General features: G+C 41.6%; 1 protein-coding gene across 2 annotated transcripts in view; it reads right to left on the reverse strand.

The window, feature by feature from the left end:
• Nucleotides 1–20,501, reverse strand: part of ZNF106 (zinc finger protein 106) — a 70,414-nt gene that overhangs the window by 11,982 nt on the left and 37,931 nt on the right. The window contains exons 5-15 of one of the 2 annotated variants that reach the window (XM_059372622.1): nucleotides 16,394–18,568; nucleotides 14,544–15,177; nucleotides 12,346–12,415; nucleotides 10,860–11,014; nucleotides 10,715–10,775; nucleotides 9,917–10,054; nucleotides 6,924–7,704; nucleotides 6,525–6,580; nucleotides 5,637–5,782; nucleotides 4,113–4,247; nucleotides 1,276–1,392 (exon numbers count right to left, since the gene is read on the reverse strand). In XM_059372622.1, coding sequence (XP_059228605.1) covers nucleotides 1,276–1,392; nucleotides 4,113–4,247; nucleotides 5,637–5,782; nucleotides 6,525–6,580; nucleotides 6,924–7,704; nucleotides 9,917–10,054; nucleotides 10,715–10,775; nucleotides 10,860–11,014; nucleotides 12,346–12,415; nucleotides 14,544–15,177; nucleotides 16,394–18,568 — 4,468 coding nt within the window. Of the gene's footprint in view, nucleotides 1–1,275; nucleotides 1,393–4,112; nucleotides 4,248–5,636; nucleotides 5,783–6,524; nucleotides 6,581–6,923; nucleotides 7,705–9,916; nucleotides 10,259–10,714; nucleotides 10,776–10,859; nucleotides 11,015–12,345; nucleotides 12,416–14,543; nucleotides 15,178–16,393; nucleotides 18,569–20,501 lie in introns of both variants that reach the window. The other variant, XM_059372621.1, reaches the window with a different exon arrangement.

Raw genomic sequence — 20,501 nt, forward strand, 5'->3', positions numbered from 1 at the left:
GATGTGGGGCTCGATCCCAGGACTCTGGGATCATGACCTGAGCTGAAGGCAGAGGCTTTAACCCACTGAGCCACCCAGGCGCCCCTGATTTTAAGCTTCTTAAAGGCAGAGGCCATGAGATATTTTATTGTATCCCTTATAAGCAGTGGTTCCAGCTCACATGTGGAAGGAGAGTTGGTAGGTATTCCTAACATATGAATGATACTGTAATTGGACATAACACAATAAACACCATAACATGCTGTCAAAAGATGACCATGAGGCACCTGGGTGGCACAGTCGGTGAGGCACCTGACTCTTGATTTCAACTGAGGACATGATCTCAGGGTCGTGAGATACAGTTCCATGTCCAACTCCATGCATGGAGCCTGTTTAAGATTTTCTCTCTCCCTCTCCCTCTGCCAGCCTACTGCATCAGCACACTCACGTACTCACTTTCAAAAAAAAAAAAAAAAAAAGATGACCAGATGACCTTGGGATACAGAGCTACAACTCATTAGTAACCAAACCCATCAACTCGACCTCTTCTATCTTTTATCCATTCTCTTCTCTTCATTCTTAGACTGACCGTTCACATCATCTTCTACGACAGAGCCTCCTAAATGGTCTTCCTGCCTCTACTAGTACCAGTACTTTCCTATCATCAACTACAGGATGACTTTCTCTAAAATACAAATCGGATCATATCTCTCTTACTTTAAAGCCCACAAGATGGAAGTCCACCTACATTAATAAAGCACACAGGGCTATCAAGAACTTGTCCCTCCTCGCTTCCTAAGCTTTAACCTGAGGCCTAGCACGTAACAAATGTTCAGTAAAGGTTTGCTCAACAAATGAATTTACGTTTGGATTAGGAAAGAATGAGGCCACATGAACAAAAGGCAAACCTATGACTGGATTCACATTATAGAATAGGTTATCCTCATGAAACCCTAAATCAGTTCCAAACCACATCAATGTCATATTCAAAAGAATTTAAGCTTATTTTTCATGGTGTCATTCTTAAAATGAGATAGACTAGTTTAACCTATGACTCATTATTTGGCCCCAAATCATCAGGCTTGGTTTAATTTAGTAGAGCTACCTTATGGTCCTGGCACACTTAGGCCTGAGCAGGCAGAATGAAGGATCTTGTTTCACTTACACCAGAAGATAACAGTTTTTGAGTAGCAGCTCATTCTGTTGTTTTCTCACACAAGAAAACAGGAAAATGTCTGCCTTCTCCTTCTTTCCACACACACACTACTTTCTAGTGTTCTCCCGCCAGACACTGACCTTGATGTTGAAGGTGACCACAGTGCCATTTGCCAGTCCTGCATAGAGGATTCGCCATCGACTGTGGAGGCAGAGAACCCGGTCTTCCAGCTGTAAGTGTTCCACACACTCTCGAGTCTGACAAAAGTAGACAACACCTAATCAGCAGAGGTTAACAGCAAATAAAATGTGAAAGCAATCCTTACAGCAGAGTGTGAAATGATTTTTGTGAGGAAGAAAATGTAGCACCCTCTATCTTGTAGAAGACTATCTTGGACTTGGCCAAAGACCCTCAAGCTATAAACAAATATTGACTCTAATAATGTCACTCGTGCTCTTAATTTGGAATGTAGAAATTCTTCAAAGGGCGCTAAAAACTGGGCCTTAGGGGCACCTGGGTGGCTCAGTGGGTTAAGCCTTTGCCTTTAGCTCAGGTCATGATCCCACGGTGCTGGGATCAAGCCCCACACTGGGCTCTCTGCTCAGCAGGGAGTCTGCTTCCTCCACTCTCTGCCTGCCTCTCTGCCTACTTGTGATCTCTGTCTGTCAAAAAAATAAATAAAATTAAGAAAAAAAAAAAAAAAAGAACTGGGCCTTAAACTTTTAAATGAAGTAGCCAAAAGTAAAGCTACCTTTGACATCTAAAAAGGAAAATAAAGATTAAAGTTGTATATTTGACACTTTTATTAATCATGTATGTGCTTGCCTGTAATTGATTGTCTACTTCAATAGTTCCCACACACCTCCTTCAAACCAGTGCCAGGATGGCTGATCCATAATTAGCTGAGCAGCTTTAAAAATATATAGAACCCCAAGCTTCTTCCTCAATCCATGAGATTCTAATTCAGTAGGCTCTGGAATGTGCATTTAAAAAAAAGTTTCTTGGGGTGCCTGGGTGGCTCAGGGGGTTAAGCCTCTGCCTTTGGCTCGGGTTGTGGTCTCAGGGTCCTGGGATTGAGCCCCGCACTGGGCTCTCTGCTCAGCAGAGAGTCTGCTTCTCCCTCTCTGCCTGCCTCTCTACCTACTTGTGATCTCTGTCTGTCAAATAAATAAATAAAATCTTTTTTAAAATTTTTCTTTACTAATTCTAATGCATATCCAGGTTAAATGAGTACTGTTTGATCTCACTTTCAAGAAATGATTTCCATGAATTCCCCGATCTGGGTTATACTAGCAATTCTAGTTACCTAGGTAATCTGGCCCTGTTGCTAGTAAGACAGTGAGCACTCAAGATTTGTTACTGAATGACACTAACCAATGAAAGGCCCAAGTATAGCTTTTAGACAGGACTGGAAACAGATGTTAAAGTCATGATGGTTCAAAGGATGGACAAGCTGTGGGTACGGTGATAAAAGCTATAGGCCGGTGATGCATAAATAATGAATCTTGGAATACTGAGAAAGTAAAGTTAAAATAAAAAAGAAAAAAAAGCTATAGGCTGTCAAAGCTTTTGACCTCTTTTCCCAACCTTCTTTTATAAAGAGTCAGTCTCCGAAATTACTCAATTTTCTCCCATAAAATTACAAATATAAATGCCACGTATAAAACTGTGAAATAAGGGCGCCTGGGTGGCTCAGTGGGTTAAACCACAGCCTTCGGCTCAGGTCATGATCTCAGGGTCCTGGGATTGAGTCCCGCATCGGGCTCTCTGCTCAGCAGGGAGCCTGCTTCCTCCTCTCTCTCTCTGCCTGCGTCTCTGCCTACTTGTGATCTCTCTCTGTCAAATAAATAAATAAAATCTTAAAAAAAAAAAAAATCTGTGAAAAAAAGGAAAAAGCCAGTAAATATGCCCAAATGTTAAAATTCATGTTGCCTCTGGTTAACTCACGTGAGATCTTTTCATAGTTTTTATAGGGCAATCAGATATATAATGTAGTAAAAAAAGAAGAGTCCTTTTGAGATATTAGTGGTTGCTGACAAGCATCTAGTCACCCACAAACTCTAACAGAAAGGTACAACAAGATTAATAACAACATTCTGTAAACTCAGTTGATAAAGCAGCGGCAGGGTTTGAGAGGATGGACTCCAATTTTGAAAGAAGTTCTCCTGGGGGCTAAACGCTATCAAACAGCACTACAAGCAATAGAGAAGTGGTTCATGAAAGGAAGAATTGATTATGGAGGCAAACTTCACTGTGGTCTTATTTATTTTTTTTTTAAAGATTTTATTTATTTATCAGAGAGAGAGAGGGGGAGAGAGTGAGCACAGGCAGACAGAATGGCAGGCAGAGGCAGAGGGAGAAGCAGGCTCCCCGCTGAGCAAGGAGCCCAATGCGGGACTCGATCCCAGGACGCTGGGATCATGACCTGAGCCAAAGGCAGCTGCTTAACCAACTGAGCCACCCAGGCGTCCCAACTGTGGTCTTATTTTAAGAAATTGCCGCAACCACCCCCACATCTGTCAGGGGCCACCAACACTGAGGCAGAACCTCCCACCAGCAAAAAGACTACAGGTCGCTGAAAATGCAGATGATGGCTAACATTTGTTTAGCAATAAAGTATTCTTTTTCTTCTTTTTTATTTTTCCTTCTTTTCCCTTCTCTGCGGAGGAGAGAAAAAAGTATTTCTTAATTAAGGTACATACACTGTCTTTCCAGATAAAATGCCACTGCACACCTCACAGAATATAGCATCAACGTAACTTTTATGTTCACCGGGAAACCAAAAAATTCCTTTGACTCGTTTTATTATGATGTTCACACCTCACTGCAGTGGTCTGGAACCCAACCTGCAGTATCTTTGAGGTATGTCTGTGCCAAAGAAAGTGGGCAGAATCAACCATCTGTCTGTACTCTGCCTAGTAAATAACAGCCAAAGCAGCTTAATATGATCATTTCTGATTTCTCTGGACTCACTCACCTTGACATTATAGCAGCGAATGGTATGGTCACTGGAACCAGTGTAAAGAGCAGCATTCTTCCCGGAGATCTGGGTAACCAGGAGGCAGTTCACTTTGGAGACGTGCCCCTCAAAGACACCAATGCACTTCCGACTCTAAAGTCAAGCACGTATCAGATCATTACTTGTGGATACATAAGCGTTAGAGAACACGTTTTCTACACAACAGCAAAAATGCCAAAACACACAGTTTGCTGCTGTATCCTTAGTGCCTCGGTTAGTGCCTGGTATACGAAGGGTGCTCCGTAAATACCTGTTTACTAAATGCCCAGTAAACAGTCACATGAACTAAGTACCTGCAACTCTATGTTATCTGAGCCATTCCAAAAATACTTAGAGCGATCTGCTGTAAGAGAGATCAGAATTTTAATGAATGCCTGGGGCAAAGTTCTCCAACTTAGGACCAAAGATCTGACAAATCCAAACTGCAGCTGATTTCCCAAATAAGTTCCTGCATTTCATCAGTAAATAATGAATCTTGGAACACTAGAAAGTTCCACAACATTCAGAGATTTGTCCCGTGCCATCACAGGCTGCAGTGGTCCAGGGATGGTTTCACAGGGGAGCATCCTAAATGTTACCTTTGTGCAAAGATGGAGACTTACTTAGAATGTGCATACATACATTGATCTTGCAATTTAGAATTAGAGCCAATCCCCCAAATGTTACAATCCTATTTCCTGGTACCACTGCTTCCTTCCTTCTGTCTCCCCTGTTGCCGCTTCCCATCACTAGCTTAATGGAACCTAGACACCTGTTGCCTAGAGCGAACACATTTCATGGTCCATTATCTAACCTTTTGACTTTCAAGACTTCAGCAATTTCAAATACTTTCATGGTGTCTGTTCAGACAATGAATTATTCCTAAAGCTTCTTGGCTATCACCTTTGATAAGAAAAATTAGTTTGACACATACCAAATTAAAAACTCATTCTATGGAAAGTTCATTCTATGAAAACTGAGAAAAACGAGCATCAGATTACACTAAGTGTTGGGTACAAGAACACTGTTGCTCTCCTTAATAACTTGGCACAATTAATCAACTGTGAGGAAAAATGCCTCCTCTAGTACTTCCCTGATACTCATTCTAACCTATTATGTAGCAGCGACATGAAGGACCTCATTGGCAACACCAGGACCAGAACCTGAATGGCCAAGCCCTACTGCTGGCCAATCAGCTGTTCATGGTCAAGCATAGGACCCATTTTTACAGCGATGGGAGGAAAAAGAAACCCCAGGGCCTTCTGAAATCTGTCTGTGAGCAGGAAGAGAACTAGCTTTAGAAAGAGGTAACACCAGAAAAAGCAGAATGGACAGACAGGAAGAAGCTAAGTCCCCAGTGACCCTGCTAAGCCATGGCATCAACCTCATCTACAGCTAGTCTAAAACTCACCTCATCTTTGGACAGAAAATGGATTCCCCTACTGTCTAGGAGTGTGTGCCCTGGAGTCCTGCAAAAACATTCCAATTGATTTATCAACTCACCACCAGATTATAAGCTCGGACAGTTTTATCTGCTGAACAGGTATACAGTAAGTTCCCAAATATCTGAATTGCATTCACTGCGGCTTGGTGCCCCTCAAAGTTCCCTTCTGTGGGCTCATCATCATCTCCTGGCTCGGAAGATATTTCTGGAAAATAAGAGTATGTTTCAGAGACGTGCCTGCTTTTGTCTGAAAAGATACTAAAAAATCAAAACCATTACAGGTTTTAGTGGTCCCTGGATTCTCCTTAAAACTTAGTTCCCCTAGCAAAACACATTTTTCATTAATGATCTTCATTATGAAGACTTTATAACAAGAGAAGGCAGAGAAGGGCTCTCACATAGGAGAAAAGATAGATACTTATTTTTTGAGTGAACCTGGAAAGTACCAAATTTCTCTCCATATCCTCTCTTCTGCTGCCAAGTTGTTCTGTTGAATAAGGCATTCTTCTTCTTCTTTTTTTTTTTAAGATTTTATTTATTTGACAGACAGAGATCACAAGTAGGCAGAGAGGCAGGCAGAGAGAGAGGAGGAAGCAGGCTCCCTGCCGAGCAGAGGTCACGACCTGAGCCAAAGGCAGAGGCTTAACCCACTGAGCCACCCAGGCGCCCCAAGGCATCATTCTTTATGCAGTTCCTTCTCAAAGCAAAAACCCCAGGGAGGCAATGAAACCTTAATAGTCATTAGCTGAACAGATACAACAGATGGGAATAAGAAACTACAAAGGCCGGATTTAGGATTTACAGATACCATAATTGCTGGTCAAAGCAATCCTCTTGCTGACAATCATCCCCCCAACCCCACTCTATAGGCTTACTAAAACCCTGGCTCTAATATCTACAAGCCTCTTTTTCTGTGGCTAATTTAAATGAAGCTGAATAACCAATACCTGAAGAGTTCTTTGAGCTTTTTATGGAGGAGATCACGGTCTGAGTTTCTGCCACACTACAAAATAACAGCAAACATCTTTTTAGCACCTGTGAATAGGAGGCCGTAAAACTTAAATTTTCCTGACATAAAATGGGCAACACAGCAGTGATAGAAGCGATCAGTTTTTCCACCTGAAATTTCTATATGAAAGGAAATGTAAGTACAGTAAATATTTACAACACACATGAGAAAGCAGAAAATCTCCACTGGCAAGGTTTGATTCTTCCATACCCAGAATCTCTATTGATTTCCTTTTCATCTAATTCATTTAAACAGTGATTCATAATCAAAAGTTCTATCTTTTAAGAAACGAATAAGGGTAAAAGCTGTTCTGACTGGACCAGCACAACATCCTCACCTTACAGGGATACCATCTTTATAACGAGTGCCAATCTCACTGGTAGAGCTAACTTCATCACAGCCAGAACGAGACGTTTCTAAGGAGTTTTGCTCTGTGGAGTTCCAAATATCCTTTTTAGATGGGCTGTCTGGTTTCTCTTCTCCAGATTCAGAAGAATCAATGGCCACCACTTCCAACTGAGGGTTAGGAATCTCTAGGACTTCCAGAGATGAGTCACTATCTGGTTCATCCCTGACACTCTCTTGTTCTGGGCCAGTTCTGCTATCTTCCCAGGTGGAGGTTGTCACCTTCCCCCCTTTAGTTGACTTTCCAGTCTTTACTTTCCTTACAGGTTTAGCAGTAAATACATCCTGTTCAGTGTCACTGTTCTCAGGAACATGAGCAGCCCGAAGTGTTTTCTTCTTCCTAAGTTTCTTCTTTTTCTTGTTTCCCCGAGTTTCAGCCGATGTCAAGGTAGACTCTGCCTGTTGCTCAGGCTGGTCAGCTGGAGAGTGGGGCTCCCTCTCTACAGGGGTTTCAGAAACAAACGACAATCTTGGAAAAGAACTGGTACAGGCCTCAGACCCGCTGTTGCCTTTAACTGGCTCTTCATCTTCTTTATTAATGCCTGGAAGATCAGTTGGTTGGGGAGAGGGCGCATTTCCTCTGTTCCTGGTATTTCCTTGCTCCGTGGAAAACTTCAGTTCTTGGCTGGGCTCATGGAAACTTTCTGTGACCTCTGACAAGGACAATGTTGCAGTGATGACTGGATAGACTGAACAACTGTCACTGTTCTCGCCTGAATTGAGAAGGAAAAAAAATTATTGCATCTTCTTTTGTGTCTGCTGTTTATCATTATAAACTGCCATTATTTATCAACGATTGAATCTCTACCAAATAATGACCTTTCAGTGATATGTGAACAAAGCTACAATTGTTAAAGCAGTTATCTCACCTCTCAGCTTCCCATAACCTACAGAAACTTCTATGATAGCACTTACTACACTTGGCCCTGCACTGATCTCACAATTAACATGCATGTCTTTCTTATACCAAATAAAAACTCTTCATGGAACAAAAAAAAAACCCAACTCTTTATGAGCACAGACTGTTTCTACCAATCTCTTTTCTTTCTTGTTTGACACGTTCACATATTTAACATCATGTTTTATTCTTGGTAGACATTTAAATATCTACTCGGCTAGGCTTAATTTCTCAGATGTTTTCACGATGCTATTTTACCAGTACATCAGCCAGTGTGGCTACATAACAGTAATTAAAAAGTCCGCTGACTTAAAAATGTCTATTTTCTTTGACTTAGTTATTTCATGTGGAGGAATTTAAACTGATGAAATAATCACAGACATAAAGTATTTCAGATGAATTATTTTTATGACACAGGAAAATGATCATGAGAAATCAAGTAGAAAGAAGGTTATAACAGACTATGATTTTCCTTTTGTATAAAGTCTATGGATAAACACACAAACATTTATAATTTAGGACTGAAAAAATATATAACAAAATAACACCTAATTTTTATTCTTACATCTTTTGTTTTTTTTTAAGAATATATTTATTTATTCATGAGAGACAAAGAAAGAGAGAGAGGTAGAGGGAGAAACAGGCTTCCTCTGGAACAGGGAGCCCAATGCGGGACTCAATCCTAGGATCTGGGACCATGACCTAAGCTGAAGGCAGATGCTTAACCATCTGAGACACCCAGGTGCCCAGTCTTCAAACTTTTTTACAGTGAACTTAAATTATTTTGCAGAGGAAGAAATCTAATAAAAGACATTTTTAAAAATCTTGGCTTAAAAAGTCACTATAATACTTCTTTGCCAATTTTTTAAAAAAAATATTGAATACTACTCACACAACGGCAGCAAAATTTCAGATAAAAGATAATATACATTCAAGATAGATACCTAGATTAGTGTTATAACAGGTAGGAAAATCTAGGGTAATTCTTCAGACTTTTTCCATTCAGATCACACAGTGCCAGTTTATTTGTGAACTGTCAATATAGCACCATCACAATTACACAAACTTCAGGTAACGTTAAGAATAGCTTAGAAGTTGTTCTCAAATGGTGACCAGGCAGGTGTAGTTTATGAAAAGAGTAAAAACTGGCTATTTCTCAAAACCACTCAAGTTCCTGTTCATGATTCCAACTCCAGTGTCCTCTGCCTTTCATCATGAGCACCTTTCTCTCAGGCTTATATTAAACCTGCCTTGCCTTTAAATGGTAAAGATAAGTGCCAAGAAATTCAGAGGATATAGCTTATCTAGGAAGTTGACTGAATAACTTCAACTCCATTCATCTCACGAAAAAAATAATTCTGCACCAATCCTCATTATGGAACTTTTTAGGTGCTAATGCAAAGTAAGTTTAGTAATCCCAGATTAAGAGATATTGAGGAAAAATTACTGATGTTTAAATAATCATCGTAGAAACACCTGGTGGCTCAGTCAGTTGAGTGACAGACTCTTGATTTCAGCTCAGGTACTGATCTCACAGTTATGAGCTCAACCCCCAAGTCAGACTCTGCACTGGACATGGAGCCTGTTTAAGATTCTCTTTCTCTCTCCTTGGGGCACCTGGGTGGTTCAGTGGGTTAAAGCCTCTGCCTTCGGCTCAGGTCATGGTCTCAGAGTCCTGGGATCAAGCCCCGCATGGGGCTCTCTGCTCAGCAGGGAGCCTGCTTCGTCCCTCTCTCTCTGCCTGCCTTTCTGCCTACTTGTGATCTTGTGATCTCTCTGTCAAATAAATAAATAAAATCTTAAAAAAAAAAAAAGATTCTCTCTCTCCCTCTACGTCTCCCCCACCACAAGCGCACTCTCTCTCTTTCTCAAAAATAAATAGGCAATCCTCCCTAAATGAAGGAAATCAAGAAAAATTAATTCTAGCAACTTCCGTTTTAATGGGGCAAATATGACTACATCACTGACCTAAAACTGCCCTAGACCCACTTCCGGGTTGCCCTTAACCCACAGAAAAGCTTACATACTATTAGCTTGTGGTAATTCCTTGGACACATTGCCAGCAGAGTCTTGTGACACAGCATTCACACCCTCGTCATGTTCAGGAGACATGGGTTCTTGTTTAATCTGAATTGAGGAGTCTGGAGCAGGAACACTGCCATGGGCTTGGAAAGGAGGAGATGTGGTTACTTGGAGAGGGACTCCGGTGGACGACGGAGACATGTGGGAAGATGGAGGCTCCAGAAAAACTGGGAAAAAGGGAGTAGGCAGCAGTGTGGCATCAGCAGATGTTTGAGATCTACTGTTCCTTTGCTCTCGTGGAAGGCTATAAGGAACCTGGTCTGGGCGCTCAGAAGGTTCATATGTTTCTAGAACAGGAAACATACATACATACAAATGCAAAAATGTTTTCTGAAAAATCACTCATTTCAGAGCCAATTTGTATTTCTAAACATTACAAGAGAATTCTGAAGTCCCTGATAATTCTTTGAAATATGTTGTCATAAAATCTATACGACCAACAGGGACACAGGCAGAACAGGCATTAGTATTCCATTTTTAAATTTTAAGTGACTTACCCAAAGTCATATAGTTACTAATAGAAGAGCCAAGATCTGAACCCAGGTCTTTTGATTCCTAATCCAAGGATCTTTCTGTGACATACTGCCCCCGCTGCTAAGCATTTTGGGGGTATACAATCACCCCAAAAGCAAGGAGACAGGAGAGAAAACATACGACCTTTCCATGACTACTTCAATACCCCTGTATAGACAACGAAGAAATAAGCTACAAAGGATCCAATCCATCAGATGCTCTCCAAATACCTTGTAATCCCTGCAGAATCTGTATTCTATGGGTCCTCAGTGCACTCATCTCCATAGTTATCTAAAAATAAAGTAACTGGTTAAGCATTTTGAAATCCAACTTTAGAGATGATCTGTTCTCATTAAATGTTCCATCAGCTGTTACCTGCTGCTTGAGCATCAGAAGCCTCTGAACTTCAACATATGCCGACTGCAGGGCTGCCCGGGCTTGCAGAAGGTTGTTATCCATGCACTGCAGTGATCTGCTCAGTTCTTCCTCCCTTAAAGAAATATTCAGCAGCTGGTCAACCTGAGAACGTTCTGCCAAGAGAAACCATAAGGCTCAGTTTAATACTGGAGATTTTTTTCTTAGTTAAGACAGCTCCTCAGAAGGTAGAACTACAGCAATTCTCTAGGAGAAACTTTTATTTTCTCTCCAATAGGTCACTGGAGACTCATCCAATCTCACATGTCACATAGTCAAGAATGATGTCAGAGCCAACCCAAAAGTGAGAATTGGTAAGATGGAGGTAACTCATAGGTTCAAGTGTGCCGAGACATAGTACCATCTTACCTTATCACCATCTTCGGCCACTTCCCTCCCAAGTGAAATCTTTGCCCCAGGCAAAGCAACTGTTGTACCTTTCATTTCCCATTTTTCCTTTATCTACCACCCTCTTCACTATGGTTTTTGCTTAGGTTACACTCCAGATGTGAATGGCTTCCACTCTCTTTCCAATTCATATTTTTCTCGTCTCTTAGCTAACATAAAATAGTTCGCTTTATTAGAGAAAATGTCCTGAAGAAAATATAGCTTCAAAAGAGTTCATTTAAATTACTTTAAGTAAACTGTCCTACCACGTGTATGTATTTGTCATCTTAATGTTTGTCTTCTTCCCGTTCAGAAAATCAAGACCTCTACCCTAAACTCCAGATCCACATACCCAACTATTACCTTGATATCTTTACTGAGGTGTCTCTAAGATCCTTTCACTCAAAGAATTCAAAAGGGAACTTGTCATCTTCCTCTACCTTCAACTTGTTCCTCTCATGGACTTTCCTAGCTTTACAAATGATACCAACATCCCCAAAGATGTCTCAGCCAGAAATTGGGGTTGTGCTCGAATCCTACCTTATCCATCACATCCAACCACCCAAGGTTCATCCAATTACTTTCCACACTAGCCCTTACACCAGAAAGGGTTCAGAGTTAGGAAAAGCAAGTATCATAGAAGTCTATCATGAGAGAGCGACTCTAACAACTTCCCTCAATTCAAGTAAGAGAAGCAACAAATATATCTCAGAAATGGAAATTGAGAGAAATGGCTATAAACTACCAAGAGAAGACAATATCTTTACTAAATGGCCTATTCCTCACCATCACTGAAAAAGACCAATGAGACTTTCTGACTTTATACTGAACTCAATTAAGTTATGGGTCTATGTGGCATCAAATATTTCTCCTATAGCTGTAACTAAATATGGTAGAAAATCAAACTTTTCTATGCCCTTAATCAGGACAACAAAAATGTCAAAAAATAATAATAAATGGGGGATAAGTGTTTGATAACCACAAGCTATACTCTGTGTCAAGGTGTAAAAAGGCTGAATTGCTATAAGAACAATTTCTGTCAGAATCTTTCACACTATACCTTTCTTTCCTTTGATTTTCCTTCTTTTGTTTTTTCTTTCAAGACTTGGGAGTTCGGGAGAAGATCCATCCTGAGAAGAGAAAGAAAACTGAGTAATATTAAATGTGTACAGGCCATTACCCAGGAAGGGAAAAAAACAATCAATTCTAAGACCATTATACAATATTCTTCATTATTGCTACCATCTCTAACAGGTCACTAGGAATCTCATGCACAAGGTCTGAACTCAAATATTAGCTGAATGTACATGATTTAAAAACTAAATAAAACAGGTACCTGGGTGGCACAGTTGGTTAGGGGTCCAACTCCAAGTTTCAGCTCAGGTCATGATCTCGGTGTTGTGACACTGAGTCCTGCATCAGGCTCTGTGCTGAGCATAGAGCCTGCCCGGGCATTCTCTCTCCCTCTCCTCTGTCCCTGCTGCTTGTGCGTAAGCTTGAGCTCTCTCCCCCTCCCTCCCTCCTTTAAATCAATTAGAATCTTTTTTTAAATCTTTTTTTAAAAAAGATTTTATTTATTTATTTGACACAGAGAGAGATCACAAGTAGACAGAGATGCAGGCAGAGAGAGGGAGAAGCAGGCTCCCCACTGAGCAGAGAGCCTGATGTGGGGCTCGATCCCAGGACCCTGAGACCATGACCTGAGCCGAAGGTAGAGGCTTTAACCCACTGAGCTACCCAGGTACCCCAAATCAATTAAAATTTTAAAAACAAACAAACAGGGGCACCTGGGTGGCTCAGTGGGTTAAGCCGCTGCCTTCGGCTCAGGTCATGATCTCAGGATCCTGGGATCGAGTCCCGCATCGGGCTCTCTGCTCAGCAGGGAGCCTGCTTCCTCCTCTCTCTCTCTCTCTGCCTGCCTCTCTGCCTACTTGTGATCTCTCTCTGTCAAATTAATTAATTAATTAATTAATTAAAAAAAGCAAACAAATAAACAAACCCCAGAACAGAACCTGAGGTCAAGCACTTTCCTAGCATCCTAGAGGTGGTGAAGCACTGGGGCTAAGACAAAGCATTTCACATTGGTAAAACATGGTATAGTTAGAAGTATGGACAAAGCCAATAATACATATACCTCATTTCACTGTGGCAGTTCCTACTTTACTAGGAAATCTTCGCAACAGAATCTTTACAACAAAAAGCTACACAGTCTACATGACAAGCCCCTAGATATGAGCTTCGTTACAGTACAAACTTTCATTCAACAATATCACTACAGTGCTCAACTCAAAGGAGCAAAGCAAAGTGGGATTTGAGCCCAGGTCTACAAGCCAAGCCCTTAACTACTGTGCTTTACTACCTCAGCCCCTTAATTAAGGAGGGCAGTGATGTAATGAGCACTGGGTATTATGTAAGACCAATGAATCACTGACCTCTACTTCTGAAACCAAAAATACATTACACATTAATTAGCTGAATTTAAATTTTAAAAATGGAAAAAAATGCAAACATAAAAAATGGAAGGTGAAAAAATACAAATAAAATTTAAAAATAAAAATAAATAAAAAATAAAGGACATAGCCCATTTTCTTCCAGGGTCACATTCCAGACTATATCACTACCAATAACTTTCTTCTTTTCAGAAAGGGTTCTTTTCAGAAAGGGTTAGGCCGCATTAGCGACAGAGACGACAGAAGAGAAGTGGTGTCAGTTAAGGAATGGCTTTTGAAAGGGCCAAGCTGGGTAGGTGAGGTACAAAACACGGAGTAACAGAGCCTAAAAATATTTCTAAGACTCTGTTCACATGGACACACTCTAGTAGTATGAAAACTACCTTAGCATTGAGCCCGACAGTCCTGGGTCTAACAAGCATTCACGGCCTACGAATGCAACACTAGAGTGCCTTTCTTGAGCAGCAGTTCAGAATGCATGGTGAAAACAGAGTTACAGCTGAAGACGTGGCTTACTCCTTAGTCAGGTGATACAAAGAATCACCGGTTTGGAGACTAGTTTTAGAGATGACTTCATATTTTCCTAGTACTGTACATTCATATTTGATGACATCTCACTTAGTAGAATTACTCAGTGAAAGACACAAACAGGGTAAGAACATGAAAGTAGGAGCCTCACAAACCTATGTCAGAGTAGGAAGCAGAGGGAGCCCAGCTACCCAGAGAAAATTAAACAGTTAAATCTTTTCTATAACAGCCAAGTCACCCCATGAAATGCCCTACAACCAGCATGGGCAATCATACTCACGCCAGTGGCTCTTCGCTTCTTCCTCACACTCTGGCCGTCGTTCTGTTCGGCCCCAGAGGTACAGCTACTGTCTGTGGCTGCGTCTGCCAAACTGGAGATTCCGAGGGCTGAGGATGTATTTGATGATAACGAGTTTCCTTCTCCATTACTCTCCTGGGTATTCTGGTTCTCTGAAGATGGCGTAGAACTCTCCTGGCTGTTCAGGTCTTTGGCCAAGTGCATCAAAGGTATCATCCGGTCAGAAGACAACTGCGCACTATGTCGCCTAGGACTCGCGACATTGTCAGCCCTTTCACCTGTTCTGAGCGAGGCAGCCACAGGTGTCACTTCCTGCTTAAGGCCCATGTTTGTTGTCTGACTCTGGGAAGCCCTCAATGAGTTACTAGGTGAAAAAATCTGCTGGGGCTCATTTTCTTTACCTGTACCTTCCTCACTGAAGAAGCTATATACGGAAGGAGCTCTGTCCATGATCACGCTGCTCTCAGAGAGGCTTCGCTTCCTGGCCAGGCCAGGAGATGAAGAAATGGAAATGCCTTCCCACTGGAATCCTTCTAGATTGGACAGATCAGGCTCCCCATCCAAATCCAAGACCTCTTGTTCATTTTGAACTAAGGGCACCATTTCTATGCCAAACCTTCAGGAAAAAAAACAAAGAAAAAGCCCCACAAATCACACATGGTTAGGGGAGAGGGAGCACCACTTAATGAGATTACAAATATACATAAGATGGTTTCTGCCCTCAAGAAGCTCACAGTCTAGTAAGTGTTCCAGACACAAAGTAAATAACCATCCATAAGTACTACCATGTAACCAGTACTAAATTGGAGATTTGTGCCCAGTTATGAGAATACATTTGAGGAAGTAAAAATTCGGAGTTTTATTAGTTTGGAGTTTTTCTGAACCAACAACAAAAAATTTTTATAAACAGCCCATAAGTCCAAGCCAAACAAAAAAAATATTTATTGAGCATTCACGAGTGCCAGGCACGAGGCTAAAAACAAGAACTTTAAAATCTCAATATTCGAGTGATGGAAAAGGGTGCACAATAAATATGCTATTTCAACAGGGATAAAAATTGAAGCCTGAAGGGCTATATAATTATAACACAGTGGGCCGATTTTCACACAGCAACCCTATGTTGAATGCTGCTTTACTGTTCAGAAAAGTCTAGCTCCTCCACCTAAGAGGAACAGCCAGAATACCACACAAGTACTTAAGAGCAAGTATTTTGTGATCACAAATACAACGCCCAGAGTATATACAGAAGGGTAACTGTTTATAGGTAACAAGATAGTGATACTTAAAAACACTGCTCATTAAGAGTGAGAGGTAGAGGGGCACCTGAGTGGCTCAGTGGGTTAAAGCCTCTGCCTTCAACTCAGGTCATGATCCCAGGATCCTGGGATTGAGCCCCGCATCGGGCTCTCTGCCGCGGAGAGCCTGTTTCCCCCTCTTTCTCTGCCTGCCTCTCTGCCTACTTATGATCCGTCAAATAAATAAAATCTTTAAAAAAAAAAAAAAAGAGAGAGAGAGGTAGATATGGATCCACAAATACACCCTCTCATGCTGTCACTCTCTGGCCCCTGTAGCTAAAGTGATGGATTTCTGATCAGTTTTTGTACATCCCCATCTCATTCCTTAGAGGCTAACGTGCTTCTTTGCGACCTGAACTCCCTGGCAGGAAACACTCTATTGCTATTGTTACAGAGTAGCAGTTGCTCTTTGATACTCCAACCAGGCATGTACAACATGTATTTCTTACAAACATTTAATTAGTAAGTAGAATTCCCTTGACCAGGGTCAAAGGGTGAGTTTAAAAGAGAAACAGGATACTAAAAAGAGGTACACACCTGGGCAAGCCTTTGCCAAGCTCTTGCTTCTTCTTGGTTACTTGCTGGATGACCTGTTCCCAGTTGACATTTCTCCGAGATGCATTGAGAATCTGTCGAAGGGTGGGCTTGAGCCCAGATTCCTTCTCCGTCTCACCCTTTCGATGACCACTGATGTTGCGAATGCGGCGAGCACTATTGAGATTTGGCTCGGGCAGGTGTGCTCCAGTTTTGCTCTTCAAACTAATGTGCCGGGTTAGATCTCTCTGGAGAGAGGCAGGAAAGCCAAGCTTACTGAGTTCAGGCAGAAGAGGGCCTGAGGACTGACCTAGATCATTTTTCTGGAGCTCTGCATCCAAGCTAGTGCTCTCAAAACCTTCTGTTTCATAAGATACATGAGATTTAATGGGGTCATCCACCTGTGCATCTTCTAGAGACGTCTTCAGGTCTAGCAGTAAGCCAGAGGGTGGACTGGCTGCAGAGGCCATTTGCAACTCAGATTCTTTCGGATGAGCTGTACATGCATTGGTGGAGAGTTTTTTGCATGTTTTCACGTTTGGGTCATCCCCCTCTTTCTCATCAGCGATGTGAGTGCTGCAGGATAACATTTCTGTAGTGGCAGAGCCCAAGGTTCCAATTTTTGATCCATGCTTTTCCGTGTCAGAGAGCTCCCCATCACTTTCATCTTCGAGCGTGTGTACTTGAAACTCTATCTTCAAAGATCCTTTTTCAGACTCTTCAACATTCCTACTTGCTTTTGCAAAGTTCCTGGTCCTTTTAGAAGTGCCAAGAAGTGGGTTTTGCAATGACTCATGACACTGTAGCGCCTCTTCGGCTTTCTGTAACGGGTCACTGAAATTTTCGTCAGGTTCCCTCCGAGTGCCGAACGTACCTTTATTCCCTTTTAAGACATGAGGACATGAACTTCGCAGTTTGGTTATGTAAGACCCAGGACTGTCTTCCATAGTGGGTTTGTTCGAGGGACTGGAGTGTTCTCCAGGAAAAAAAGAATTTGTTTTGGTGTTTTTTGAGGGATTCTTTAAATCTGGCTTCTGAGGAACTGACTTGGTGACTGGAATTGGAAGGAGTGCGGATTTTAATGATGGCATCTTACTTAAGTGAGGCTCTTGTTCGTGCTTTTCTGTAATGGGGGAATCCCTCACCACCTCGTAAGAAGCAGCGCAGTCAGGAGGGGCCTTGTGAGTAAGGGATCCACTCTGTGTATCTTTTTGTGTTTTCAGCACTGGGGAATTCTTTGTTTCGTCAGTCTGGGGCTCTGGTGTTCCTGTGGTTGTGAAGCTGAAGTCAAAGAAAGGCTTCTCTATCACTTCTGCCTTGTTACCAGGGACTTCCTTCATTCCTGATTGTAATTCCAGAGTCTTCTGAGAAGGGTAAGGAGTCCAGCGATGGAGCTTGTCCCTCCCTATACTGCCATTCTTCCCACCCATTTTGGAAGCTATGGGATCTGTTTGTTTAGAAGTTTTGCTTTCCAGCTGCTCAAAATTGAAGTTGAGTAAGCCTTCTGAAGGAAACTTATCACTTGTAAATCCTTCTGAAGGACCTCTATATGCGGCAGCCGTACCAACTTTGTCACTTTCTTGCCGCTGCCAACTATATCTCTCTTGACTGTATTTGTTGGACTTAGATTTCTTGTTCCACAGCATAGCGAGGTCTTCCATCTGACAGTTAGGATTTCTGTTTCTGCCTGCTGGAAATTTGTCTCCGGGGCCACTGTAATTCCAACTATTTGTACTACGTACACTGGATTTCCAGTTTCCGTTGCTGCTATTCATATGCCAACTGGAAAAGCCACCTGTTCCTTCAGAATGCCAACCGGAATTCCTTCCTGTACCATTATGACTCCAATCTACCGTTCCGCTATTTGGATGCCAACCACCTCCAGAATTACTATGGTTGTGAAACCAAGCTGAGGAGGCTCCTGCAACACCCTTATGCCACCCGGAGCAGCCTCTTGGTCCACCATTATTCCTCAAAGAATGTGGAAAGTTGTTTTTCCTACTATTATTAAAGCCATCTTTCTCCCACTTCCAGTCTCGCTGAGGAGGTCCACGATGGTGCCATGCTGGCTGACTGTAGCTCTCTCTGTCTTGGTAAGGGATTCGGTCTTCTCGTCTCCATTGGGGTCGCCTGTCGTCAGAGTTTATTTCTTGACTGCTATTAGAAGGTTCATCTTGTCTGGAAGAGAAACAGTTTTCCATTAGCAATGTAAAGAAATGATCACGCTTCCTTTAGAGGCAGAGCACATCAAACTTCCCTACTACCTATCTCCTCAGTTACTTAGAATATATAATAGAGTCTATTTTTATTTCTAACAGTGGTTGCTTTCCTATCTTTAATACAGCTCAACTTTTTTTTCACCATTGATTTAGACATTAAACGTTTCTTGTTTTTGCTATCACCTCAGAAATGTTAAAAATCTAACACATTTATACTATCCACCTTTTCCTGCTCCTATTTTTCTTAGCAGCTTCTGGGACTTTTGTCCCTGTCATCCAATTACTGTTTTTACATTATGCCCCTTTCTGAAAAGAAGGACAATTATATGTGTGGCTTTGGCTAGTTATCAGAGTTAATACAATTTAAGTTCGGCTGCTCTTAATACTGTGGATTTTTGCAGTTGTAGGCTCTTTCTCAAAAACCCAGTTTCTTAACCTATTTTAAATGCTAAGATCTCACTTTGCATCATCACCTTCATTAACAAACACTTTACCAGGCACACATCCAATGACTGTTTGGAGCAGAAGAGAACTCTCATGTATAGTTCCCATTCCTGAAAGGCTTACAGCCTAGCTGAGAAAGTGAGATCACAAACAGGAGTAAAATAGCACACACCGAATAAGCAGCGCCCGCAATCAGTGCTATAAGGAGCTCAGTGAGCTGGAGGGCTTTATAAAGCTGCAGCTGTTTCAACTATTCGTGTTAGCCATGGAGTCCACAGACACGTGGGTAATTCTAAGTCACCATCACAGGAATAGATGTAAAACCACTTTCCTCTACAGACTGCCCGTGGTGCGCCTGGTATAGGGCTTAGCGTGCGGTGAGAGCTCGAAGCACAGAGTAATAGCAGCTAAAACGTACTGAGGACCGACCAACTGTCAGGCCTCTGAAGCACTTCATATAGAGAATCTCACTGAGTTTTCATGGCCCTGAAGCCATTCTTCTTATTCCTACCTTTTGGATGAGGAAACCGAGCACTGGAGAGGCTGAGTAGCTTACCCAGCGTAAGACAGCCAGGCAGCAGCACGGTGGAGACATGGATCTGGGCAGTCTGACTCTAGCATCTCATGCTTCTCTGCTGCGGCTCAGAGAGACTGGAAATCCGTAAACTAAGTTTTTGCTGTTAGGCTCCCTCCTCTTAATTGGACTTAAATACAGTACTAACTTGAACTGGTTCTAAAAGCTTCTAGTGTCTCTAAGATTTTGGAAATTTGAAATTTCTTCCTTTTTCACAAGATGGAACTAAATGTTAATTCACCTCAAAGTTCAAACATCTACTGACATTATGAATCACAGCCATTTCTAGACAGGAGACCCTAAGTCCCCAAGTAACAAGTGTTATTACAGACACGTGCAGGATTTTTGTAGCACCATTGACCAAATCATTTTTCTCTTTTGTTTCTAAGCAGTATACAACTTTTGACATCCAAGGAGACTGGATGGCTGACTTGGCTGCACTTATGGGATCCAGAAATGAGAGAATCGGGCAATAAATCTGTCACAAAGTAGAATTCCTAGATGGCCCTGAATTAGCTAGATCAGGGGAACAACAGCATGCAGCCAAATCCATAGCCCAGAAAAAGCAATCTACACCAAAAACTTCAGGAAGGAAAAAAGAAAAAAAAACTTCCTACAGAAATAAGTAGATAACCATATATAAATCACCAAAGAAGGATATCAGAATATTCAAAGAATATTTACTATGATATAAATGTCTAATTTACTGAGAAGCTCTTTTACCTTCTGACTTAATTTTAGTCATCTAAACAGATAAGCTAATAATGGCACAAGTGTGTAAGGAAAAAATAAATGTTAGTCTCTTAGAGACTTACAACAGCCTTAAAACAAGAGTTAAACTACAGCTATACTGAAAGGAGTAACAATGTCATTT

This window comes from Mustela nigripes, chromosome 13 (assembly GCF_022355385.1).
Source record: "Mustela nigripes isolate SB6536 chromosome 13, MUSNIG.SB6536, whole genome shotgun sequence".
NCBI classification, from domain to species: Eukaryota; Metazoa; Chordata; class Mammalia; order Carnivora; family Mustelidae; genus Mustela; species Mustela nigripes.